Source organism: Canis aureus, chromosome 21 (genome assembly GCF_053574225.1).
Source record: "Canis aureus isolate CA01 chromosome 21, VMU_Caureus_v.1.0, whole genome shotgun sequence".
Classification (NCBI taxonomy): Eukaryota; Metazoa; Chordata; class Mammalia; order Carnivora; family Canidae; genus Canis; species Canis aureus.
This window is the reverse complement of record NC_135631.1, coordinates 24,339,104-24,366,467: the sequence shown is the minus strand read 5'-3', so window position 1 is coordinate 24,366,467 and position 27,364 is coordinate 24,339,104. Positions and strand designations below refer to the sequence as shown.

General features: G+C 52.3%; 1 protein-coding gene across 12 annotated transcripts in view; it reads right to left on the bottom strand.

The window, feature by feature from the left end:
- The window catches only part of PRR5L (proline rich 5 like), a 141,984-nt gene that overhangs the window by 47,651 nt on the left and 66,969 nt on the right, over positions 1–27,364 (bottom strand). Inside the window, exons 1-8 of one of the 12 annotated variants that reach the window (XM_077863624.1) lie at positions 19,248–21,128; positions 19,025–19,142; positions 17,051–17,270; positions 16,166–16,256; positions 15,862–16,016; positions 15,619–15,756; positions 3,186–3,473; positions 804–884 (exon numbers count right to left, since the gene is read on the bottom strand). In XM_077863624.1, coding sequence (XP_077719750.1) covers positions 804–884; positions 3,186–3,349 — 245 coding nt within the window. In that variant the 5' untranslated portion in view covers positions 3,350–3,473; positions 15,619–15,756; positions 15,862–16,016; ... (2 more) ...; positions 19,025–19,142; positions 19,248–21,128. Of the gene's footprint in view, positions 1–803; positions 885–3,185; positions 3,474–7,005; positions 7,126–10,267; positions 10,728–14,504; positions 14,616–15,618; positions 16,017–16,165; positions 16,257–17,050; positions 17,271–19,024; positions 19,143–19,247; positions 21,152–22,916; positions 23,000–27,364 lie in introns of those variants that run through there. The other 11 variants (XM_077863626.1, XM_077863634.1, XM_077863623.1 and 8 more) reach the window with 11 other exon arrangements.

The following is a 27,364-nucleotide window of genomic DNA, read 5'->3' as shown; positions in this document are numbered from 1 at the left end:
TGATCTCCCTGACTGACTAAATCCCAGGGCGCCAGGGCCTACCTCTGTCTTGGCTCAGCGCTGCCCCTCCGGTGCCTGGGCAACGACGAGGCTCTCACAGATTTGCTGACAGAGTGAATACATTCTTGTAAAGCCGACACCGCTGGGAAGATTCTGGGAGCCAACAAACCCCTCGAGGGCCACGTCTTATGGGGTTGTAGCACCAACGCTTAACAGTGATGGCGGCAGCAGCACAGACGGTAACGAGAGCCACCAGTACCTCGCGTGCGCGCGTCCTGTCCCGACGGGTCATTTGTACGACAACTCAACTTACACCTTCACAAGAATCCCTCTGGGAGGAGGCACGTTTCACCATCCTTGTTTCACATAAAGAGAAACCGAGGCACAGAGACGTTGGTAAGTCACTTAAGTCGGTAAACGTGCCAAGGTCACAGTCACTAGGGCCGTCTTACCTCCCACGGCCCCGATGCCCCCGATGGTTACGTGGGGCACGATGCACATGTACAGACCGTAGGACACCTGCCGTACGTCATCCCTCTGCCCCCCCCGGGGCCCCCCTGCTACGGGCACTCTACGCAAGAATAAATGCATGATGACCCCTCCATGGGTCAGAAGTCTACACAGATAAGGGTGTCAGAACTCAGTAGCCATAGGAGCCAGGCCAAGTCGGCAGAAGCAGCAATAGCCAAGCAGACAAAGACCTTAAGCTAAGGCTCCCAGGGGCAGGGGGGTAGGGGGGTGGCCCCACTGCCCAGCTCAGGCCCACGGGGGGAAGACAGCCCCTGGCTGCGCCGTCCACGTACCTGATGTTTTCGTTCAGCGCATAGAGCTCGTTGCTTTGCAGGCCACCCCCTTTGAAGACGTTGATCACGGCGGTCTGGACGCTACGGAGGAAACAGAACCGAGCCCGGTTAGGGGATGTGCCAGCCTGGGGCAATGTCCACGAGAGCTCAGGGCTGTAGGCGGAGGCAAGAGCCCGGGAGCCCCCATGTCCACCCCCGGAATCCAGCATCTCCTTCCCAGGGTCCTTGGACAGAAGGGAAGACCGAGGCAAGAGCACCCAGAGCAGCCCCGCTCCCCCAGCATTGCCAAAGGCCAGCCGGTCTTCCTCGCGGCCCCGGTGGCCGCACCGCTGGAAGTGGCACTAACCAGGGGCCGGAGGTGGGACCCGCCCGCAGGACGCTGGGCCCATGTCTGGGGTTCCCCCACTCGGGGGGTCCCTGTCCGCACGGGGCAGCGAATACCAATAGCTATTACCTTGGAAGCATTTCACTGAGGCTAGCCTCCCTTTTCATTTTTCCAAATTTTATTTAAATTCAATTAACTAACATATAGTGTACGACTGGTTTCAGGGGGGGAGGTGACTCATCAGTGTTCTAGAACACCCAGGGCTCATCCCCCCACGTGCTCTCCTAGATGCCCATCACCCAGTTACCCCTTCTGTCCTCCTGTCCAGCAACCCTGCTGGTCTCCTGTGATTAAGAGCCTCTTAGGGTTTGTCTCCCTCTCTGATTGCCTCTTGTTTTATTTTTTCCTCTCTTCTCCTATGCTCCTCTGTTTTGTTTCTTAAATTCCGCATATGAATGGAATCATATAATTGTCTTTCTCTGACTTATTTCGCTCAGCATCATATCCCCTAGTTCCGTCCACATCGTTGCAAATGGCAAGACTTCATCTCTCTGATGGCTGAGTCATATTCCATTATAAATATATAGACCACATCCTCTTTATCCCTTCATCTGTCGACGGACATCTGGGTTCTTTCCACAGTTTGGCTTTTGAGGACTTTGCTGCTACACGCATTGGGGTGCAGGTGCCCCCTCGGATCACTACATCAGTATCTTTGGGGTAAATCCCCAGCAGTGCAATTGCTGGGTCGTAGGGTAGCTCTATTTTCAACTCCTTGAGGACGCTCTACACTGTTTCCCCGGGTGGCTGCACCAGCTCGCATTCCCACCCGCGGTGCAGGAGGGCTCCCCTTTCTCCGCATCCTCGCCAACACCCGTCATTTCCTGCCTTGTTAATTTTACCCATTCTCATGGTGTGAGGTGGTATCTCTGTGCGGTTTCGATCTGGGTTTCCCTGATGCCGAGTGATGGGGAGCACTTTTTCACACATCTGTTGCCCACCTTATGCCTTCTTTGGGAGGCCCGCCCCTCTCGCCCCTTCCATTCCCCGTCCTGTGAGGTGTACAGGCTGGGCTGCAGGGGGTTGGTCCCTGGAGGGGCCACAGTTAAGTCTGGACTCTACACGCTCTGGGACCCCAGCCCAATATTTCAGCAAGGAGCAGATTACAATCCTGTCTTTGTCAAGGAACCCAGGTGGAAAGGAAAGGAAAGGAAAGGAAAGGAAAGGAAAGGAAAGGAAAGGAAAGGAAAGGAAAAGAAAGAGAGAAAGAAAGAAAGAAAGAAAGAGAGAAAGAAAGAGAGAAAGAAAGAAAAGAAAGAAAGAAAAAAGAAAGAAAGAAAGAAAGAAGAAAGAAAGAAAGAAAGAAAGAAAGAAAGAAAGAAAGAAAGAAAGAAAAAGAAAAGAGAGAAAGAACACAGATCCATTCACAGCAAAGCATGTCCAAGCCCCCTCTTCATCCCCATTTTAAGGGTTGTGCATTCATGAGAAAATCCAAAATGACCCAAAGTGCAAAGAATCCAGAAATGCTTTAGAATACTGATGTATTTACTCCACCAAAAGAGTAACTGCTAGATGTGGAAAACAGCAGCCCACAGGGATGCAAGACACAGTGTGATGCAGCCCCTGCTCAACGTTCGGGGTACAAAACACTGGCCAGGCCCTGTATAATAGCACGGGGTCCCCTTTCCCTCCCGCCTGCGGCTCACAGGTACTGAGAGTCCCCGGTTCGTATCACCCGCTTGGCTTTTCACAGATACATGTCTTATCTTCCCAAAGAGGTCACGGGGGACTTAGGGTTACTTATATGCGCCCCCCAACCCCGGGTACGCGAGTAGTCTACAGTAACATGACAGTAACCGTAAACTCCGGCCCCACTGACCCGTAGCCCTGCGGCCCCCAGTGCCCACCTCCTGTCTACCCCAGGGAGGCCCGCGGACGCGCTCTGCAGGGAACACGTGCGCCCGGTCACCCGCCCGCCGCGCAGCCACGACCTGCTGCCACACAGCCCTCGGGAGGGCAGACGCTAGGCCAGGCCCGGCCCTGCTCGGGGCCCTCACCTGTTCCAGGCCGAGTTGGAGCTCAGCTGCAGAGCCTGCCGCGCTGCCTGGAACCGGGGCAGATCGCTGAGGACCGGGGAGCTCATGAAGCGCGGCCTGGGCCTGCGGAAGGAGCCCATCTCGTGGAACTCAGTGGGCGGACCGGGGGCGAAGCCGCGGGTCATAGGTCCGGGTGAGGGGGCGGCTTCTCCTCTGGACCAGAAGGTTCCAAGTGCCCACGGGAAGGGCTGCTCCCAGGGCTGCGTCCCGGCCCTCTGGCTTTCTTAAAACCAAAAATGTAGCCAATACCTGAAAAAGAGAGAGAGAGCAGCTTTTGTTGAAAACCTTAGGGTTGAGCAGATCATTTCTTACGGGAGGTTGGCTGGGGTTTTCCAGACACACGATCTTAAAGACAACTCCCGGGCGCCTGGGTGGCTCAGGCGGGTAAGCACCTGCCTTCTGCTTAGGTCATGATCCCAGGGTCCTGGGGTCAGGCCCAGAGCAGGCTCCCCACTCAGTGGGGGAGGTTTGCTTCTCCTTCTGCCTCTGCCCCCATCATGCACACGTGCGCGCACTCTCTCTCTCTCAAACATCTTAAAAAAGAAAAGCAACGCGGGGACCCTGCCATAACCCATACCCTACAAGCTCCCATTTGCATGTTTTTACAGGTCTCCTTTCAGTGGGGACACTGTGCTTACCCTGAAGTGGGAAGGCAGCGAAGGGCACCCTACAGAGAAGTGATCTCTAAGATCGTGTCCTATAAGTACCAGTTCCTATAAACACCAGTCAAAATCTGGGCCCTGCCTGGTTTCTGTAGACCCTGCAACACTGGGCATTAAGAACCTGTTTGTTTTTTTTTTAATGCCCCAAAAAGAACACAAGAGCTCCTTCTCCCGGCACTACAGGCCTTCTGCACTATGCCCTCAGCGTGCCAGCCCATGTGTCTTACTCGGTGTTTCCCAAAGCATCAATGCCTGCTCACTCAGGCACGTCTCCCCAGCCCTCTGCTGCCGTCCATTTACTCATTCCACCGGAACACATTTACCGAACGTTCACGATTTATCAACCGCTGGGAGCTGTGGAGCGTCCACAGATTTCTAAGACACAATCCCTGCCCTCGAGAGGCACAAGGTCTACCGAGAAAGACAACGGTCTGTGGGTTCATACGCACAATAAATCCTCTTTTTCCTGACTTTGTTTTTGTGTTTTATAAATGCTAATGCCTGTATAGTTGACACACGGCCTTATAGGAGCTTCAGGTGTACAATAAAGTGACGCAACCCTTCCAGGGCTCACCCGGTGCTCATCATGACGGGGGCACTCCTTAACCCCCAGCACCTGTCTCCCCATCCCTCCTCCCACGTCTCCCCTGGTCTCCGTCAGGGTGTTCTCTATACTTAAGAGTCCATTTCTTGGTTTGCCCCCTCTCTCTTTTATTTTTCCTTTGCTCATTCATTTTGTTTCTTACATTCCACACGTGAGTGAAATCATGTGGCATTTGTCTCTCTCTGGCTGATTTCACTCAGCCTAATGCTCTCTAGCTCCATCCACGTCATTGCAGAGGGCAAAATTTCACTCTTTTTGATGGCTGAGTAATATTCCCTTGTCTTAATACATCACCTCTTCTTTATCCATCGGTCGATGGACACTTGGGCCTCTTCTGTAGTTCAGCTAGTGCAAATAACGTCACAATAAACATGCATGTATCCTTTTGAATTAGTGGGGTTTTTTTGTATTTTTTTGGGGGGGTAAACATCCAGTAGTGTAACTGCTGGATCATAGGGTAGGTCTATGTTCGAGCAATAAATACTGATAGCCCACACACCATGCACCGGTCACTCGCTTAGGTATTGGGGACACAGTGGTGGCTCTGGACAACGTGGTTGCTTCCCTGTGGAGCCTACATCGCAGGCACAGTTCCATGCCGCGCTTCTTCCCTCACCCCAGCTTCTGACTGTATTTGCTGCTTCTCTTGCCCAGGATTTCCTTCTTTTTCCTCCCTGCTTATCTAAATCTAACTTACCCTGCAGAGCTGGGTTCAAGGATACTGTCCCCTGAGCAGCTGCCAGGACTTCATGGTTAACTTTGTGGTTAACGACCACGGCTTTGGGTGAACCCACGTTGGAGTCTTAGCCAGGCCCGTCCCCAGCTGTGTGACCTGGGGCACACGAGTCCACAGTTACCAGCAAGCGCCGACCGTGGAGGACCGTGGAGGTCGCGTGACGTGCCCAGCAGAACGGCAGGCCCAAAGCTCACCTTCCCCAGCACCTCTGCTCCTGTCATTTCAGTCTCCGATTTTTTAAAAAAATTTTTTCATGAGAGACACGGAGAGAGGCAGAGACATAAGCAGACCCCAGGACCCCGAGATCACAACCTGAGCTGAAGGCAGATGCTCCACCTCTCAGCCACCCAGGCGCCCCCAGTCTCAGATTCTCGAGGGAACCTAGAGTCCACATGGTTGAGTTAAAGTGAGTTTGGGAGCTGGGCCAAGCGAAGGTCAAAAGGAAACAGCACCAAGGCACAGTCACGTTGTTCTCTCAAGGGTTTAGGGTTTAGCCCACACCAGTTCTCACGGCCACCTTTCCCCCCAGCTAATACTGCCCATCCCCAGCCACCAACGCCGAAGGTAAGAGGGGGACTCCGGCCACACGTGTCAACCTTCAGGTTGGGAGGGGAGCACGTTCTGCAGCCCCAGCTGTTGCATCTGCAGAAGGAGGGGGCACTGGGCCACCCCCAATTAAACACGCGGCTCTTGTCGGCAGAGGACGAGGGCCTGGAGATAGACGGGGCTTGGGCGGTGTGGACCGCGGGCAAATGGACGATGACCTGGGCCGCAAAGGAAGGCCAGGGACTGTCTCTTACATTCTTAAAGGACAGCCGACTTGTGTGCCCGTAGAGCCCCCTGCCCCCCACACCTGCCTTCAGGATGAACCAGCGGGGACTAAAACCTATTGACGTGTCCGGCAGACCTGTAGAGGCCTGCTCTGCCTCAGAGTCGCCACGACTGCACAAGGGCCCCTGGAATGAGGGGGGGGGGTATCTTTGCAAATCATCGGAGGAGGCAAAGAAGCCAGCCAGGCGGCCCTGCGGAGCCCTCCCACGGGCTGACTTTGGGACTTCACCTGCCCCGTAAGGGTCACGCGATGGGAAGAGGATCCGTTTCGCTGCCCTTCCCCACGAGGGCCTGCTAAGTGCCACACGTGTGTGTGATCATGGGATGTCAACTCCTTTCCCGAGGACCTGAGACTTAGGTGATGGGAGCCGCCTCTCACTCCGGGCAGCGGTGAGCTGGCTGGGCCGTCCGGGTGCTCGGCCCCGGCGTCCTGCCCACACATGGGACGGCGACAGGACAGACGGGCCCCGTCCACAGATGAGCCTGGAGGAGCAGAGCAACTCGTCGGGCGTCTCTGAGGGAGGACAGCTGGCACCGGCTAGGACTCAGCGTCCCTGACCCTCCTTCTGGAAAGTGCCACAGGCCCACCCTGGCCATCCTGTAAACCCCTTAAACAGGGGCACCAGCGCTTACTCGTCTGTACCCCCCCAAGCCCCAGCTCATGGCCCAAGGTGCAGATGAAGCCCGGTGGCAAATTGCTGGCTGGTGCCCAGGCTGACCTAATCCCGCAGCCTCTCCCCACCTCGGCCGCTGCCAGCCTCAGCCAGGAGCTAGCAGCTACCAAGCCAGCCGGGAACACCTAGTCGTGAGACTTCTTCGCCAGGTTTAAGCCTCACGCCCCTGAGAGAGATGAATGGACATAAGGAACCCTGCGGCCACACCTGACAGGGGCAAGAGGAGCAGCGTGCAGAAGGGACGAAAGGAGGAAGCGTGGACCCCGTTCCTTACTGGCTGTGTGACCCTGTGTCAGCTGCTTGACCTCTCTGAGCCTTGACATCCTTCTGCAGGAGGTGAGCATGCCCACGGGGACAGCCTCAGCGTTGCAACGAGGATAAAATGAGCACATACCTGAAAGCGTTTAGAAAGGACAGGTCGCGGCGAAGAGCAAATGTTACTTAAGTGCTTGTTAAATTAATAAAATAACTCGGTATGTCTAAATCTCCAAGCAGTGGCAGCAGTGGGACTATAGCAACCCTTGCACCGGCTTCTGGCGACATCTGGAAAATACTCGGCTGGCGAAGATGCTAGGCCTCCACGCCGCCACTGTGCTCTCAGAGTACCTTCCCCCTCGGGCCTCAGGCCACGGGCCACATAGTTATTTACTGAACCTTCACCTCCATGTGGACGTTCCTCGGGTTCAGAGCGTTTGCAGACATCACCACACTTGTAAACCTTACCCTAAACCTGTAAGGCAGGTCGGGTAGGGATCTTGTCAGATGAGGAAACTGAGGCTATGTGATTTGGCCACAGCTGGGAGGTGTTTGGGGCAGGGAACCGGATCCAGCTGAAAGTCTTCCAACCTCAAGCCTGGCCTGCCAGGAAATTCTTCATTTTTAATCCCCGATCTTTAAACATTTTCATTATGCAACATATGTAAAGGCGGTTTTACACGCACATAAACACATCTTAAACTATGATAAACTTCCACCTGCTTAAGAAAGAGGACATTACCTTGGAAGCCCCCCACCGTGTTCCCATTTTTATGATAATAGCACACCTACTTATTTATGATAAAAAAAAAAGGTCAACATACACATAAATCTGTAACAAAGTGAAAAAGGCCTCACTATGGCCATTTAGTGCCAAGAAGCTCTCTGCCCAGAACTTTCTGAGAGGATGGAAATGTTCTAGATCCAATCTGTGCTATCCAATGTGGTAGCCACTAGCCATGTGGCTAGCGAGCACTTACAGCATGGCTAATGCGACTGAGGAAGTGAATTTAATTTAATTTAATTTAATTTAATTTAATTTAATTTAATTTAATTTAATTTAATTTTTAAAGACTTTATTTATTCATGAGAGACACAGAGAGAGAGGCAGAGACACAGGCAGAGGGAGAAGCAGGCTCCCTGCAGGGAGTCCGATGTGGGACTCCATCCTAGGACCCCAGGGTCACACCCTGGGCTGAAGGCAGCGCTAAACCGCTGAGCCACACAGGTGCCCCCAGTGAATTTTATTTTAGTGAGATTTTTAACAACACACACGTGTCTGCACAATATTTGAATGAAAATGGTAATCTGTTCTTTCCTCTTAACACATTGCGGCTATCTTCCCGTATCACCCTAGAGTGATCTACTTCATTATTTTCACCGGCCCCTTTATTCCATTTAGGGGATACCGTACTTAATGTAACCCATCCCCAGTGGATGTGTATTTGGGTAGTTTCCAGTTGTTCATTGCTGCAAAGAATGTGCACATGGGCCAGTCTCAGGGACCCTGTGCCTCTAACACCCACTGCCACTACAGCAGAAATAGTGCCCCAGCAGGGGAGTCGGGGGGTCTCACGCCCGAAGCTCCAAAGGATGAGTGGCCCACAGGTGGCTCTGGAATCAGGCAAAGCCCTGGCATCAGGGCTTGTTCTGCTAGTCACCAACAGTGACAGAAAAACTGGTGGCCCAAAGATACGCTCCCCTTCTAGTCCCCAGAGCCTGTCGATATCCTGTTAGATGGCCAATGCTGTGACTCCGCTAAGGATCTTGAGAGAGGAGCTCATCCTGGATTTTCCAGGTGGGCCATAAATACCATCACATGCATCCTTATGACACAAAAGCAGAAGACGCAGCATCCACCAGCCGCCACTGGAAGGAGGAGAAGGGGGTCCTCCCGCAGTGCCTCTAGAGGAGGTATCCGGCCCTGTGACACCCCGCTTCTGGGCTCTGCACCTCTGCAACTACGGCTGCGTGCAGCCACCAAGCTTGGGGCACTTTCTCATTGCAGCCACCCGGAATGAACACTCACCCGTGTGGCCGGGGGGGCGCTTTGAACCCCAGTCTGGACATCTGTGCAAAGAGGGATGGGAAGAGTGACTCTGGAGAGTTGGGGTGATGAGAGCCTGGCAGGGCTCCAGGACCTGGGCTAGACCCAGGTGCAGCGAAGGGCCCGGGCAAAGGGGCCAGAGCTGGCCCGAGCGCCATCACTCGCCCGTGACCTGGCGGGTGACTTAGGATCCACATGAGGGGACTCAACGGAGGCTTAAAGTCGTCCCCATATACCCAGGAGGTGCTTGATAAACACTCCCTGTGGCTCCTCTTTATCCCACCACCGCAGCTGCATTAGCCCGCTGGGCTGCGCTCACCGGAGCCCACACGCTGCAGGACGTGAGCAACAGAAACGACTTGCCTCAGTCCTGGAAGCTCGACGCTCAAGATCAGGGTGTTGGCAGGGCTGGCCCTTGGCTCCTGGTTGGCTCGCAGACGGCCCCCTTCCCTCCGCGTGCGCACCTCCGTCTGGGTGCCCGTCGACTGCATTAGGCCCACCTGACAGGCCCCTCTTGCCTCAGCACCTCTTCAAAGGCCCTGCCTCCAAATACAGTCACATTGGAAAGTGCTGGGAGCTAGGTTCTAAACAGACGGCAGTTGGGGTTGGGGGGGACACAGATCAGCCACAACCACCACCACTGCCACCATCACAAAACGCTCTTTGCCTAAAGGCTCTAGGTTCGAGAAACCAGTGCTCTGTGCCTATTCTCCTGGGAAGGGCCCATGCGGGTAACACGGTGCAAAATGTACTTCTAGAATGATCTAAATGGGGGCACCTGGGGGGGCTCATGGGCTGAGCGTCTTCCTTGCGCTCAGGTCATGATCTCAGGGTCCTGGGATCGAGCCCCGCATCGGGAGCCTGCTTCTCCCTGTCTCTGCCCCTCCCCCTGCTTGTGTGCTTGCTCGCTCTCAAATAAAATCTAAAAAACTAAAATAAAATGATCCAAACGGTTAACTTTCGGGGTGCCTCGGTGGCTCCATCGGTTAAGTGCTGGTTGAGCATCTGCCTTCGGCTCAGGTCCTAATCCCGGGGTCCTAGGGTCGGGTCCCACATCGGGCTCCCTGCTCAGTGGGGAGTCTGCTTCTCCCTCTCCCTCTGCCCGTCCCCCTCCTCCCCGCTCGTGCGCTCTCTCTCTCTCTTGCTCTCCTTCTCTCTCTCCTGATCAGTCTCTCAAATACATAAATAAAATATTTTTTAGGAAAAAATAAATGGTCAAGTTTGGGGTGCTTACGTTCAGTTATGTGGAAATCTAGGGTCCTGGCTACAGGAAGGGCCGTGGTGGCCAGAGGGTCATCGGTGTCATCGCTGGCCTTGCTCCTCCAGGCTCACTGCACAGGGGTTTCTTTGAAAACCTCCACATATAGGATCTAAGAGATGTTTCTTGGAGGAAAAAAAAAAAATGCGGCGCCTGGCTTTCTCCCCCCAGCGGCCAGGGCCAGGGCCAGGGCCCGGGGAGCGGGGCACACAGGCCTGCGGGCAGAAGAGGGTAGTGCACTTGGTAGGAAATGCAAATAAATTCCACTAAGGCCCTGAAAAGGGAAGTAGGACCGTGACGCAACTTAAAGAAGTGAGTGGCTTATAATGACTCTGAGGCTTCCAGGAAAAAGCCATCCTGAGGGTAAGTAACAAACATGTCAAAGAAAACTCAGCTCACAATCGGATGTGAACACAAGGAGAAGCCAGCTCCCGGGGGAACCGCGTAGACGGCCCAATTCACATGCCCCCCGCCCCGCCCCCCGCCCTGGAGCCCCTGCAGTTGGGAGGCCCTGCCCGCAGCCCCGGCCCTGGGACCTGGCCGCAGAGGTGAAGCGCCAGCGTCCTTAAGCACCGTCTGGATGCAGATACTGTCACGGAACCTGACCGACCTGCTCTCTGGCCGCCCAGAATCCTCCTTATGGGAACGCCTGGCAGGGGAGCGACGGGGCCACGGGTGAGCGCCAGCCGTGAGGCACACACGTCACCTATTCCTCCAGTATTTCCACAATGAATGGTGGGGGTGTTGGCCAAAGCCTTTCATAGATTAGGACAGAAAGCATCAGAGTGCCTCACATCCTGGGGACACGTGCATGTGACAAGTGCGCTCACGGGCACGGAGTCTAAATGAAGGGCCTACTGCCTACCGTGTGGGACACTCAAAATATTCTGAGAGCCTGTGCGCATTGCCAGCCCCACCCTACAGAGAAGGAAATGGATGTGCCCAATGTTTGCCTTGTCTAAGGTCATACAGCTTATGCCAAGAACCCCACCGCCCAGGGGCCTGGGTGCCACCTCCCTTTGCTGCTTCGATGCCTTTGAAGGCTCCCCACAGCTCTCAAGAATAAATCCCCAAACTCCATCGTCATCCCGTCACGTCCTGCCACTCTCCACCCCGGCTCATTGGCCTTCCCTCATGTCCTCCAACACCACCTATTCTTTCCTGCCCCAGGACCTTCACACATACTATGCCCTCAGTGTGAAATACTTCCTATCCACTTCTCCAGGCTCAAACCCACAGACGCTTTTGAAAAAAAAATATTTAGGGGCACCTGGGTGGCTCAGGTCATGATCCCGGGGTCCTGGGATCAAGTCCCACATCAGGTTCCCCTCCCCGCAGGGAGTCTGCTTCTCCCTCTGGCTATGTTTCTGCCTCTTTCTGTGTCTCTCATGAATAAGTGTTTTTAAAAAACTTTTAAGAATTTATTTAAATTCAATTAACATATAGTGTATTATTAGTTTCGGAGGTAGAGGTCAGTGACTCATCAGTCTTCTATAACATGCAGTGTTCATCCCATCACGTGCCCTCCTTAATGCCCATCACCCAGTTACACCGTCCCCCCTCCCCCCCAGCACCCTTCAATGTGTTTCATATGATCAAGACTTTCTTATGGTTTGTGTCCCTCTCTGATTTCACCCTGACCCATAAGACCCTTTATCACCTGTCTTTCGCTTGCGCAGAGAACTCTTTCCCCTCACACCTGATTAGGTCACATGACCCCACAGACCACCCTCCTCACCCCCACCCCCTCTGTTGTCTTGTCACCCAATAAAGGACTACAGAATCAGTTCTTACTATTTTTGTGAGGTCCGTGAAGGCAGAGACTATATCTATGCTGTTCCCAGGTGCGTAGCACAGTGCAGGAATTTTGCACACACTTGAGGAATGAGCAAGTGACCCGGCCACATGAGAGGTACTACTTCCAGGAGACACGGGAACCACGGGTAACGTGTCAGCTGAGAACACCAGCACCCAAAATTAAAGGCTTTACCTACCGGTATTGAAATCTGACAAACCTGCGATTGAATCCGGCCTCTACGGTGGATTAGTTGGGTGACCTGAGTAAACGACTCACAGTGTCCTCATCTTCAAATGGCTGGGGTATGCATCTCCACCAGTTAACCTAGATCATAGCTCGGGCCCATCCAAGCACCCCCCACCGCCCCAAATATAGCGAGTGTTCATACTTTCATAACACACTGTGTTCTTCACAAAACCCTTGCAGGTTCCAAGAGATGACCCAGGACTAGGGTTTGGGGCAACAGGCGCTCTCGCACGTTGCTGGAAGGAGGGCACTTTGGGGCCAGCGGCAAGGCATGGACATCTGAGATTTGCCACAGGGACAAAGGCTGCGCTCTCTGACCTAGCAATTCGACTTCCAGAAGTTTTAGGCATGTCAAGTGACTTACAAAACCAGGAGTTTGACTACCGCCTTCCTTACGACAGCAACAGATTGGAAATAACCTAGATGCCCGGCAACAGAGGACTGGCTATGTAAAACTTGGGTGTCCCACAGGCTGGAGTCCTACGCGGCTCTAAGAAAGAACGAGAAAACTCTTTGTGTCCTGACTGGTGCGCCCTCCCATCCAAGTGTGCTAAACACAGAAATCACGCGTATATTCTGCTACCATCTAAGTGAAATAGATGAAAAAGACTATTTACCTATTTCGTCGCACTGCATAAAGTATCTCCGGAAGGACAAACCAGAAACTGAGAACACCTGTTGCCCTCAAAGCAAAGAGCTGAGTGACAGGGACATGGAAGGCAAGACTTCTCTCTGTAAACCTGTTTGCACCTCTGGATTTTGAAACCTCGAAAACGTACGACTTACTCAGATAAGTACGTAAGAACAACAGCGATGCCTCCCCAACCCCCACAAAAGGACAAAACATAAAGGTTACTGATTTGTTCCAAATCACTCAGCGCCTTAGAAGAAGTAAGGATTTGAACTTGGCTTCTGATCCCAAATAAGTGATCTATCAACTAGAGGTCATTCATTCATTCATTCATTCGACACAGATTTATTTCTTCAGCACTTCTGCAAGAGGAGCTGCCTCGTACAGGGACACACAGGTCAGAAAAACAAAAACAAAAACAAACAAAAGGAAGATTGACTTCTTTCCTTTTTTCCACGATGCGTCACATACTTGCCATACTTTGTGGAATGTCACAGAGGGCGGGCTGGACCCGCCCAGGCTAAAGGAGGCGGTCACCACTCAATCCAATCTGGTTTTTGTCACCTCGGGACACAAGTTCAGCTTCGCCAGATCTGAATCTCCCAAGAGATGTCATAAATCCAGATTTTTTTAAAATGTGAAATCTCGTGATTTATAAGTGTCGGCAACGAGGTCACCAAGCTGACTAGCACCCTAGGCACCTAACATACAGGTTTGGGACCTTTACTGTATTGCATCACTGCCAGGACCACCAGCCTTCTCACACCTTTCTCTGGGGCCTAAATCAGGTGTCACTTCCCTTCCTGAGGTCTGCAAGCTGATGGGTTGGTGGAGAGTCCGGTCTAGCTGGAGGCCAGGAGAACCTCAGTGTCGCCAGCTGTCCGTTCAGCCCCTACCCTGACTGCCCTATAGAACTATCCTCTAAGAGCAGCAGATGACCCCCCGCCCCGACGCCGCACAAACCCACAACCAGCCTAGTAGGTGTTTCAGGGCCCACCTACCACATCATCTAGTTGACCAGCTTCTTAACTAATCAGTTGTCTCATCTCACTCCTACCCCATCACTGATCCCGCATTAGAACCGCCAGCATCCCTACGTATTACAGACACACTCATACACACTCCTCACATGGGCCAAGCCAGAAGTGTGCAGGGGACCACTAGGAGAAACACACAAGAAACGGAACCACACTGATCCAACCCGGGAAACTCGATCTGAACCCCACACTCCCCACCCCAGCCCACCAGACGGAAACCAAGTCAGAAGTGGGTATTCAAGCATGCTGAGACCGCTTTGCAAGTCACCTACCACGACTATCTTACTCTACTTGGCACTGAAAAGCGTACACTAGCTTTCATCAGGATGGTCAGGATGGTGGCAAGCCTCTATTTGCAGCTAGCATCTCAGTCCATCTCCCGCTTGAACCTAACAAGGCAGGTTTTACGCCTCCCAGGTTGCACATGAAGAAACCGAAGCACGGGGATTAACTTGTCCAAAGGCAGAAGGTTAGTAAGAGGGACCAAGAGTCGGATCCTACCTCATTCCAGGGCCTGAGCTCCTAACTGCTCTGTTTTAAGCAGAGGTGAGAGGTGACCACCGCCCTGGCCTCCCTTCATGCACATCAACAGCTTCTTGCAGGGCTCGGGCAGCAAGCACACTCTGTCTCTCACTGGAAGGAGGCTCTGTTTTCTCATGGCCCCACCAGCTCGTGAGGTCATCGTGTTTGCTCACTTGCTCACTGACTAGCCCTGATGGCATGTAAGCTCCCCAAAGGCCAAGACCTGGCCCGCCTCACTGCCTGCCGTATCCTGCCTCGAGCACACCACTGGGCATGCACGAGGTAAACATCACACCTGGCTCTCCAGGCCACCCAGCTGGGTGGCCTCCTCTTTTCTGAGGAGCCAGAAAAAATTATCTCCCAGGATGACTGAACTGGGATCCGCCCAAGTAGTACTGTCCATGGGCAGGTGGATCTTGGCCTCGTGGGCCCGGATTCCGGGGTCTGTGTGCAGGTGAGTGTAGCGTCCGGGCCCTGGTCCCTGCAGCGGAGCAGAGCTCTTGTTTTGATTAAGGACCCAACTTCGAAACTCTTAGGGGACAAAAGCCAGCCTGGGGACAGACGCTCCCACAAACGAGAAAATGCGAAGGGTCACATCTGGACGATGGAAGAGGCTCCACGGGAAGAATGAGACAACGTTCTCAAAGCTCCACTAGAAACCAACGCAGATAGAAGAGTCTTGAGAATGTGATTTTCAGCTACAGTAAATATTAGTGCAAACAGGAGGTGAGCTCAAGTGCTCACCTCTGCTTAGCACTCTCTCCTCAATGCCCACAGGACTCAAGGCCCTGACCATCCCGATCCAGCGAGCAGTAATTACTCCATCAGATCGTCTCCATCGCCCTGGCCTGCAAACCACCGTATAATCACCAGAAAAAAAAAAAAAAATCCCCTCCTTTGGTGTAAGTCAAGCAAAACTGTGGGGAGTCACCACACATCTTATTTACTCATCTATGAGCCCCGCTAGAAGGATCGAGTTTCTTGGAGAGCAAATTGCGAGGGTGCGGCCCCCTAAGTGGCATCCAGAGTGGTGGGGCAGGGCCTCCGGATGATAAACCGTAACGTCTAGACAGCAGCGGTAGCTGAGACTGACCATTACGTGAGCAGTTCCACTTCTGACACTTCCCACCTCGGTTTTAGCCTGGTGGGGGACACGGCGCTCCACAGCTACCGTCTCGCAGACAATAGGAGTTTTCAGCGTGGTTGGAAATGTGCTCTAGATTAACTTGTGCTATCTGGTAAAAATAATAATAATAATAATAAGCTTCACCCTCCCATGGCAGGAACAGGAGGTGATGCTTTTTCATGAGAAAAATGAGATCAAGGGAAAGGAAACTTCCCTCTGTGTCACGTAGCCAAGTATAAAGAGCGTTGAATAGAGACTCATAAAATTGAAGGGGCTCTCGGGATCTTATCACTTCACAGAGGTCGTGGGGTCACCTCAAGTTCATTCAACAGCCAAACATCAGGAGGTCCAGCGGGTGCCGGGATCTGAGAAGAGGAAGCAGAGAGGGTACAGGAGCATCAACTACCTGCTTCCACGGGGCCAGGGTCATGCCACAAACGCTCGGAAGTAACGTTATGAACGCAAGTTGACAGCTGTAAATGGAGATGGGTGCAGGGACGAAAGTGTAGATCACCTTTTGCGGTTACAAGGCAGAGCTAGTAAGGGGTCCAGTGAAAAACACAGGCTCCTCATTTTCTTGCCAGTGACTCTAAAGATGCTGGAGCCTAGAAAGGAACCGTCGGGAAGGAAACACAAGCTCTCAGAGGTAAGCGCTTCAGAAGCTCCAGTAGCCCTTCCCATCTGTGATGGACAAGGACAGGATGAAAAAAAAATCATATTTCCACAAAGATTTCGTGAGCACCTACTACCCTGAACACAAAGACAGGAAGGCCTGAAGCCGGGAATGGTAAACTCGATTCTAACAGCACCGTGTTAGAGAATCCAGTCATCTCGGGTTTTGTTTTTTGTTTGTTTGTTTGTTTTTAAAAAGCTGGAAACTTGAGTTAACAAGTCGCCTAATTTTTATATTTTAAGCAGCGGAGGGCCAATCCCATTCTTTTGTAGTTAGGGGAACAGGCCCCAGGGCAACTGAGCTTGCCCCTGGCGGAGTCAAGATCAGGTCCCAGATCTCAGGTCCTTGACCTGCGTGGTCTCCAAGATGCCAGTTAGGACCGACGCATGGACTCTTTCAGCAGCTTCCCCTCTCTGCAAGGTTGATACCGACACCTTTCGGGGTGTCTTGAGAGTCACTGATTATCCTATTTTTTTTTAAGATTTTATTTATTTATTCCTGAGAGACACAGAGAGAGGCAGAGACACAGGCAGAGGGAGAAGCAGGCTCCATGCAGGGAGCCTGATGGGGGGACTCGATCCCAGGACCCCGGGATCACGCCCTGGGCCGAAGGCAGATGCTCAACCGCCGAGCCACCCGGGCGTCCCAGGAAGCTGACTGTCCTGTTGGTGAAGAATTTTAAAAAATCTTCTCAGAGCACCACCAAGGATTACCTCGTTTACCCACCAATTTGGCCTGGGGATACTTCACAGTGAAAGGGGCCACAGGGCTCCACAGCGGGGGACTCCAGCAGCTGGCACGCTGTTGTAGAACTTCCCCAAAGTGACGGTGGCAGTTGACGTAGTCTCCCCCAGAGACACCTGGGGAATGACAGTGAACCAGTTCCAAAGGCGTATGTGGAGTTCGACAGCGAGCATTAATGGGTTTCCACCGAGGATTCTTGCAGCTGAGGGCATGAGCAAGTTGTGACAGGGTCTGAGGCAGCTGAGATCAGAGCAACACACACACACACACACACACACACACACACACACACGCATCCCAGCCCTTGCTGGAGTCCCGCCCCCAGTCCTTGGGAAGCAGACAGAAACAAATGCTTCTTTCGGGTATCCTTCCAGGCTCACCTTAAGGTGACATATATTTTAGTTCCTGAACGAGGGAGCCCAAGGTGCTCCCTCATCCTAGCATTTGCTAAAAACCGAACCCTAACTGCTGTCACAGATGCCTTCAACAAAACACAGAACTCAGCCTGTGTCAAAAAAAAAAAAAAAAAAAAGAACCAATCAAGCTAGAGGAGGTAAACGAGAAACGGGGGGCTGCTCCAGGCACCATTTGGCAAGCAGCCAAAGCGAAACCAGAACGCTGATGAATGCATTAGAAAAAATCATATATTTATACCCCAAAATTGAGGCAAGGGAAAGAGAATGAAAGCCTAGAGAGGTAATACGTGCTTTTAGGTAGCATACGATCATATGCAAAATAAATTATACAAACGTGTACGACCGGTTGCCGTGGGCCGTGGACAAAAAAAAAGGAGGGATTTTTTTGGTGAGTCCTATAACTCTCTGAAACCCTGAAACCTGTGATCTGTGGGCACAGGTCATCCATCAGCATGAAGAGGACAAGGCAAGGGAGGCACCATGTCTCAGGGTCATGCGTTTTATGGTTACACCCTTGATGCCTCATTTGCTTTACCCCAGTCCCAGCCCCCAAAAAAGCACACACACCACCCACTTTGATGAAGAACACTCGGATTTTTCACTCAAAGCTCAAGCACAGAGTAAAGGTAGCTGATTTTCATTACAGGCCTATCCTTTTGCTATACAGATAAAGAAAGGGGCAAGCCACATTCCATCCAAAAAGCTTCACATAGGAGTCCCTAAATTTCTTTCCCACAAAGAACCCAGTTCACCGGCTTGCTTTCCAGAGGCTAACAGAGCCTGATGAACCTGGCTGGGAGCTTCCGTTTTTCAACGAAGCCAGTATATAACAACATCATTTATTATCCTGCTACAGAAATGTAATATTTTTAAAAGGTGGGGAGGAAGAGAGCACTCTGTAGACATTTAAAGAATTAAAAAAAAAAAAGCCTCCAAAATCCTAGAATATGTGAGAACTAGAACTACCCTGGATAAAAAAAAAAAAACAAAAAAAAACAAACGTCAGCTTAAATTTAATAGACCGTTTAAATTCCTAGTTGATGGTAATTAGAGAGCAAGCAACATTTCTTTAAACGCTGCTAGACAGAACTTAATCCAATTTAGGTAATCACTAACCTTTGCTGGGTTCCCCCCCACCCCTCTCTCTCCTCTAAATGAAATCCAAGGATTGATCTACAAAGGCCATAAACTGGCAAAGCATAAGAAAAGAATATTTAAAGACAGAGATTGGGTGACTATTACCACAAAAGGCCAAGTCCAATTAAAATGGAAACAGGTCTCAGGAGCTCCCTAATTTAAACCGCCTATAAACTGGGGTTTCCAACCGGGCGTCATCACATACAGCCGAGGCAGGTGGGGGTCCTGCCCCGCTTGCCCCCTCTGGGTACCCCATGAGGCAAGCCAATGACCAGGGCCGGCTTCAGGTGGGCGTGAGAGCCAGCCCCTGCCAGACCGAGGCCAGTAATTCGCTATATTCAAAGTGTCCGCAGGGCCTCCCTCCTTCTTCCACCTCCTATCCCCTCCTTTTTAGAGCTCCTACACTGCTGGGGTATCCACTTCCAATCCAGAAGCTTCCGTGTGAACCACCAGGACTCCCCTGAGTACTTGGCACCCTGGATTCTTCACAGAAGGCCTTCAACGGTAGATATCAAAACGTACTAGAAAGAACAAGGGGCTTAAGTTAATGGCTGTTATGTCAGGAGAGGAACCAACCTCTCTGAGCCTCTGTGTGCACATCTTAAAATAGGGAAAATAATATTCACCCGCTCAGGCTGCCGAGAGGCTCGAGTGGCATCACCATGGCTGTACCTGGCTCATAGCAGTCGCCCAAGAAATAAGCCGGCCTGGATGTTTTCACTGCACAAGTTTCGAAGTACACCCTGGATCCCCAGGCCCTGATAAAAATGATAATCAACTCAAGGTCACCTCTGATGTCTCATCATTGCTTTGCATCATTTTACACTCCCAACCTCCTTCCTGGCTGCAAAGCGGAATCTTCCTTTGTAAAACACTGCCTTCTGCTGACCAGGCTATCACGCTCTCTGTCCCAAATTCCTAACCTGGCCCCAAATCCGCGAAATAATTGTATTCTCTATCTTCGGTGATTGAGATACTAATTCACACTGACTTGTTAACAAATGATATGGTCTATAAGCTGTACTTTCAACATTTGCATAAAGAGAGGCAGTTCTAGGGCACTTTTTTTTTTTTTTGGTTCATTTGAGACAGAGAAAGAGAGAGAGAGAGAGAGAGAGAGAGAGCACATGAGCAGAGGCAGAGGGAGAGGGAGAAGCAGACTCCCTGAGAAGCAGGGAGCCTGATGTGGGGCTCGATCCCAGGACCCAGAGACCATGACCTGAGATGAAGGCAGACGCCCTGCTATCTGAGCCACCCAGGTGCCCCGAGAACCAACTTTTAATGAGAAACATTAAATAGCAGGGATCTCTCCGAGACGCTCCCACCCTATGTCTCGAATCAACTCTGTAGTGGTCTAGCTCTGCGAAAGTGATTGAAAGGGAAAAAAGGCTGCAATTCAAGAAAGATTTCAGTATACCTGACCGCGTACAAGGGCCCTACAAAAGGAATGACCACAGGAAGCAATGAGGATCGAGAAATTATTAAGACATCCACAAAGTCCTAATAGTTCAATTCTCTGCGGATAAAAGGTCGAAACGCTGCACATACACTGTCGATGAGCAAACTTGAGGATGACGACATCTAGGGCTGGACCGCCAGCAGGGTATTTTCAGGTGCCTGTGTAACAGTTTTCTAAATACAAGATTAGGGCTTTTTTTTTCCCCCCTTCAGTAATTGAGTCATTCTGTGGTACTATGTGACGTAGAGAAAAAATAAGAAAGAAGAAGCCACCAAGTTACTCAACGAGAAGGTGATCTAATCAACCACCGAGAAACAACAAACTAAAGGGAAGGTGTCCAGTACTGGCCGCCACTGGAGGCCCGGAGCGACAGGCCCAGACCCCATCCTCAGCTCCAGCCCTGCGCGTGTGGCTTCGGACACACTACTCCGCGGGCTCACCCCTGTAGGGCTGGGGATCTAACGGTACCCTCCTTCCTCATCACTGTTTTGGTGCAGATGGTATCACCAATGTCTCAGAAGGCAAAGCTGAAGACATAATAATAACTCACGAGGTGCTGGCCCCCACCCCTTCCTCCTTTTTTAAATAAAGGAAACATTTTTATAACATTCAAATACCAATCGTTATTGAAGTCTCATGCACCGAGATATACATCCATGAGCCTCTGCATCTGAAAGAAAGGAGGTCTCCTCCTTACGGAACAAGGGAGTTTCTCTAAAGCCTGGAGCATTAAGGCGGATGGACTAGCTCATTTCTAAGCGTCTTTCTTCCTTTTTTTTTCTTTCTTTCTCTCTGTCTTCTTTCTCTTCCTTTCTTTCTTTCCGTCCTTCCCTCCCTTCCTTCCTTCTTTCTTTCCTTTTGTTTCCTTTCTTTTTCTTTCTTTCTTTCTTTCTTTCTCTGTCTCTGTCTTCTTTCTCTTCCTTTCTTTCCTTCCTTCCCTTCTTTCTCTTTCTGTTTCTTTTTTCTTTCTTTCTCCATCTTCCTTTCCTTCCTTTTCTTTCTCTCTTTTTCTCTCTCTTTTCTTTCTTTCTTTTTCTTTCTTTTCTTTCTTTCTCTCTCCCTTTCTTTCTTTACTACCTTCCCTCCCTCCTTTTTCTTTCTTTTTCTTTCTCTCTCTGTCTTCTTTCTTTCTCTCTTCCTTTCTTTCTTTACTTCCTTCCCTCCCTTCTTTGTTTTCTTTCTTTCTTTCTTTTTTCTTTATCCCTCTCTCTCTTCCTTTCCTTCCTTCCTTTTCTTTCTTTTTCTATTTCTTTTTCTTTCTTTTTCTTTCCCTCTGTTTTCTTTCTTTTCTTTCTCTCTCTCTTTCCTTTCTTTCTTTCCTTCCCTCCTTCTTTTCTTTTCTTTTCTTTTCTTTTCTTTTCTTTTCTTTTCTTTCTTTTTTTTTTTTTCTTCTTTCCACTATTTCTGGCTCTGGCTGTTTGAAGCGTCCATAAAGTACCGAAAGGACAGTGGTCAGGGCTCGAAAAACCAAAGACAACCTGTGTGCACTGATGAAGCATCGTTGCCTTCACCTGGTGGTTGCCGAGGGAAAGCGCTCTCACCAGCCCCCTCGGTGGGGGGAGCAGCTCGGCCGCAGCCACGCTCCGCAGGGAGGGCGCCCGCTGCACCGCCCGCCGTCCTCCTGGGGACCCCGCCAGGCCCCGAGGCTTCCAGCGAGGCCACCTGAGCATCTGCCAGCTCCGCTTCCCCCTCCGGACCCACCTGCGGCCCCGCGGCGTCCAGAGCGGCGCCTTCCCCCGACAGCGATTTACCCGAGCTCGGCGCCCGGCGGGGCAGCCGTGCGGCGCGGGCCGATGTCAGGGTCCCCGGAGGGCGCCCCCCGAGGCCGGTGCTGGGTGCGCGGGGCCTGCTCCACCAGCGCCCGGTGCCCGGGGCGGCGCGCACCCGCGGGGGCCTCGGAGCGTGCCCGGCCTGCGCGCACCGGCTCCAGGGCGCACGGCCCGACGCGGGGGCCGCCCGGGGCGCTCGGGCCGCTCTCGGGACCCCACGGGCCTCCCGCCGGGCGCCCAGAGGTGCTCCCCGCCTTCCTGCGGACCGACACCTTCCTGCGGACCGACACCTCGCGGCTCCGGGCCCCGGGGGACGAGGCGGCGGCGTGTGACCCGGGGCGGGCGCGGGCGCGGGGGCGGGGGCGGGGGCGACCTCCCGCGGGCCGGGCCCTGCCAGCACAGTCTGCGGGGCTCGGCCTCGGGAACGGGGTGCGGGGGGAGGGGGCAGGGCGCCGGCAACGGGGGTCGGGGCCGCGGGACCCGAGCGGGGCTCCAGGGCGGCCCCTGCGCGCACAGGCCCCTCCCCGCGTGCGCACGGTGGGCGCGCAGGGGCGAGGTCCTCGCCGGGGCGGGGGGGGGGTGTCGCGGGCTGCGCCCCGGGCCGCCGCGCTCCGTGGAGCCGGGGAGCCGGGGGAGCCGGGGGAGCCGGGCGAGCCCGGGGCAGGCAACGCGGGAGGCAGGGAGGTCGCGCGCCCAGGTCCCCAGCAGTGCCGCCCCCCCCCCCCCCGCCCCGCCGCGGAGAGCCCGGGAGGCAGCCGGAAAACTTTCTTTTTCGACCTGCGGCACAGCCCGGGTCCCGCGGTCCCGCGGCCGGCGGCATCCCCGGCCCACGCCCCCCACCCCCCCGGAGGTCGCCGGCCGGTCCGGGATGAGGGTCCCCGCCCGCCGGCCCCATCCGGCCCCATCCGAGCCCGCTGCACCGGGACTCGCCGCCCCCGGGGCTTCCCCGCGCACCGCCCGGGGTCCCGGCGCTGAGTCACCCGAGCTCTCCGGGACCGGCCCCCCCGCCCGGGACGCCGCGCGCCGGGGAAGTTTCCGGGCCTCCCGGGGAAGTTCTCTTCTCTCACCCGGAGCGATGAGGGACCGGGGCTCCTCTCCCGCCGCGCGCGGCCCCGCTCGGCCCCGCCCGCCGCGCCCGCCGCGCCCGCCTCCGCCGGCTCCCGCCGGACTCCCCGACTCCCGTCCACCAGCGCCGGCCCCGGCTCCCCAGCCCGCCGCTGACACGTTTCCCTCCTCCTCCTCCTCCTCCTCCCCCTCCTCCTCCTCCCCCTCCTCCTCAGCTCAAGGCGTCTCCTCCCCCTCCTCCTCCTCCCCTTCTCTTCCTCCTCCTCCTTTTCTACTCCTCCTCCCACCTCCCCCTCTTCCCCCTCCTCCTCCTCCTCCTCTCCCTCCTCCTCCTCCTCTCCCTCCTCCTCCTCCCCCCCACCTCCCCCTTTTCCCCCTCCCCCTCCTTCCCTCCTCCTCTCCCTCCTCCTCTCCTCCTCCTTCCCTCCTCTACCTCCTCCTTCCCTCCTCCCCCTCCTCCTCCCCCTCCTTCCCTCCTCCTCCTCCTCTCCCTCCTTCTCCTCCTCTCCCTCCTCCTCCTCCCCCTCTCCCTCCTCTCCTCCTCCACCTCTCCTCCTCCTCCTCTCCCCCTCTTCCTCCTCTCCTTCCTCCCCCTCTCCCTCCTCCTCTCCCTCCTCCTCCTCTCCCTCCCCCTCCTCCTCTTCTCCCTCCTCCTCCTCCTCTCCCTCCTCCTCCTTTCCCTCCTCCTCCCCCTCCTCCTCCCCTCTCCCCTCCCCCTCCTCCTCCTTTCCCACCTCCTCCTCTCCCTCCTCCTCTCCTCCTCTCCTCCTCCTCCCCCTCTCCCTCCTCCTCTCCTCCTCCTCCTCCTCCTCCCACTTTTCCTATCCTGTACTCAGAGCATTTGTTTCCCTCCCTCCGCCCCCACCCCACCTCACCCCTCACCCTCCTCCTCCCCTGCAGCGCCTCTCACTCCGCGGGGGAGGGGGCGCCTGCACTTTTCATCCAGATCAACAATTTCAGGAAATCCAGCTCTTAACTTGAAAAGCCTGGGAGGATGCAACAGGTCCAGAGACAGAGAGAGAGAGCGAGCGCTCCCAGGAGACGAGGTTCCCCCAGGAACCCTCTAGCCAGGGACCTGCGCCTCACCCCCCTACTGGGCCGCCCTACCCCGAAGTCCCCCCAGGGATTGTTCCTCAGGCTCAGGACAGTGCCAGAGAGCCTGGGACTTTCACTGTTGCTTCAAGGAACAGTCCCCAGGCAGATTCCAGGAACAGTTCATTTAAGTCCATTAATGAAAATATAATTCCAGTGAAGTCTCCCTTAGGTTTGCAAAACCCTTTTAAAGCTTCTAAATTCTCTTTCCCCGCTGAAGGTTTAGTGAATTGGAGGGTCCCCCAGAGTTTGAAACAACAGAAAACCAGTCAATCTCAAAACTAAAAAAATGTAAAAATTATTTTTTCTTTTTCTTTCTTTCTTTCTTTCTTTTTTTCTTTTTTCTTTTTTCTTTTTTTTTTTTTTTTTTTTTTTGTGCAGGTGGTAAGAATTTGAGGCAGCTGCTGCTTTCAGGACTCCCTGGCTTGTATAATTTCACCCTATGGTTGAGCAGGAAATACTTTTAAAATGCTGCCCGCTCAAACATCACACTTAGGCTCTGAAACCACAGTGACATTTGCTGAAAAAAAAAAAAAAAAGAATATGTCTTTTTATGTCAAAACTGAGAAGAAAAAAAATAAGTGTTTATTCTGATCACTGTGACCTTAACAAAACCTAAGTAAGGAAGGCTTGCAGGTCAGGGTGTGCCCAAGGGAGTTCCTTGGGGCCCCGTGAGCCCCACTTGTCCAATGATACTAAAGGAGTCTCAGTACAAACCCCAGGGTGATGAAGAGACTTTGACTCTCACCCCAGACATCACACACAGGGCAAAGCCCCTGCTCCAGCACGGGCCTGGGAGAGGAAAGCGTGAGGGGCTGGGACTTCAGCTGCCTCAAGGCAGCTGTGCTGAAGTCTTAAGAGCAAATGCCTGGCCCCAGGAGGTCAAAGTTTGTATCCCACCTCCTCCTGCTGCTAGCTGCCGGATACTAGCCAAGTTCCTTAGCTGTGCTATGCCTCAATTTACTCCTATGAAAATGGGGATAGAAGTAGTAGTGATCTCGGGGTTGCTATGAGAATGTGATGAGTTCATATGGAGAAAGCGCTCAGAGTCTCTGCAGGATTTCAACAGAAATTAAGCCATTATTATTATTATTATTATTATTATTATTATTATTATTATTATTATCATTATCTCACAGGTCAGGAAAGTGCAAGGAGAGATATTTCTACCGGGCCACAGGAAGACGGTCGGTTGGGCACGCTCATTCTGCCCCGCTAACTCCCTCATCTCCTTCAAAAGGCTTTGTTCAGGGAGGCCTACCTTCTGTTTCATGTTATAGCTCACTCCTCCTTCCCAATCCCCCTCACTGGACTCTACTTTTTCTTTTGTTCGTTGTGTCTATCACCTTATAACATGTTACAGAATTTATTTATATTTTTTAAGAAACTGTATCTCACTGGGTGTTATGCTATGTTGACAAATTGAACTCCAATAAAAAATGAAAAAATTTTTAAAAATTTCAAAAAGAGAGAAAAAAAAAAAAGAAACTGTATCTCTCTCCCACACCTCTTACTCCGAGGCCATAACATCAGCTCCATAGGAACACGGGCTTTGGGCAGCCCGGGAGAAGCTGCATGGAGCCTGCTTCTCCCTCTGCCTATGTCTCTGCCTCTCTCTCTTTGTGTGTCTCTCATGAATAAATAAATAAAATCTTAAAAAAAACAAAAAGAAACACAAATTTGTTCTGCACACTGGTATCATTCAAGATCCTAAGACAGTGCCTGGCATGAAGTGTGTACCCAGTAAATATATGAATGGATTCACTCAGCAAACTGATGCTGTGTTGATAAGATGGGTTAGACAAAAAAAAAAAAAAAACACAAAAAAAACCACGCACACACACACACACACACACACACACACAAAAAAAAAAAAAAAAAAAGATGGGTTAGACACTGTGCAGCAAGAAAGAAAGTAATCGGTAGGCTTACCCAAGGATGAAAGAGGCTCCCTCTGGAAGAAGTGTACTCCCTAGTGACGAGAAGTACCCACAATATAGGTGATGCCAGCTTGGCGGGGAAGCCAGAAAAGAGTACTCAAAGACCAGAAGGGAGGTTTAAAGAGGTTAGTCTCTTCTAAACCTAAGAGTTGCAAATTGTGTAACCTGAATTTTCTTAAAATGAGAAGTGGCAAACATTTGGTGTAAATCAGAGCTTCTGTCTAATAACTATTACTATCAATGTCTTATACTTGTCAGCACCCACCTTTTAACCAAAATTCTATCTAAACACCAATGGAACATTGCCTTTTCTGAGGAAACAGAATCTTGCTAGGAGAAACCAATACAGATTATTCTATTTAAATAGAATAATTCATTTGTGGAAATGTAAATTCTAGGTCTTTGGAAGACATCGCACAGCTTGCTGTGGCCACAGCCTCTGGAATGGAAGTTGGCCGAATCAAGGTCCCTGCTGAAAAGGCAGGCCTTAGGCAGCCCCTTTAAGGTCAAGGGAGGTACCTAAACTGAATGCAGCAAAACTCTGTGACAAACTTGTGTGACAAACTCTGGCCCAGAAAAGGTACACTGAGCCAATCAGATTCCATTTCAGGAATGCAAACACACAGAGATGCACAAATGAATGCACATGCACACACACACACACACACACACACACACACACAGAGCTAGTATCCAGACCAGTAGCTGAGAGGGCATGACTTTACCTAAACCCTAGATTCTAGAAGCTGCATCATCTGTGAACCAGCTAAATGGGTATTAGATGTGCCATAGGCAAGTGGCATCGAGACAGGGAGAAGCAGAGGCCCTCCCTGGGCTGCCTTGGGATCAAAACCACCATCCAGTTTCTCCTCATCCAGAGGTGTATTTTTCTTCTTTTCCTTTGTTCTCATAACAATGCCTGCCCACCCCATCTTCATAATTCGTTTCTGTCCCCAAAAGTCTAACCAGACCAAGTTCAGAAAGGGTGATGTGACTTGTCCAGAGTTATACACAAGGTAAAAGAAGGCTAAGGCAGGGTTCCCCGATTCCAATTCAGCCCTCTTGTGCTACACCATAGGATTAACCGTGTCTGTCTCTGAATAATAATTAAAATCACTGGAATTTACAAAATCAGAGCATTTAATGCCTCAAGGATCTGTAGTATACAATGGGTGTAAAATAAATATGTGCTAATTTGAGCATTCTAGTTTGGACCTCCTGCCATAATACTTCAATGTCTCAAACAATGTCTTAAAGGCATTCCGATGAAGAAAAGCATCATCGCCTTTCATACGTTTTTCTCCTTTTTACAGATGGAAAAATAGAGGTCCTGAAAATCCAAGATCCTTTGCTAATAATGCCTGGCACAGAGTTTGTGAGGAGCACAGGTTGGTAGGTTGCCCAGGCTTGTGCAGCAT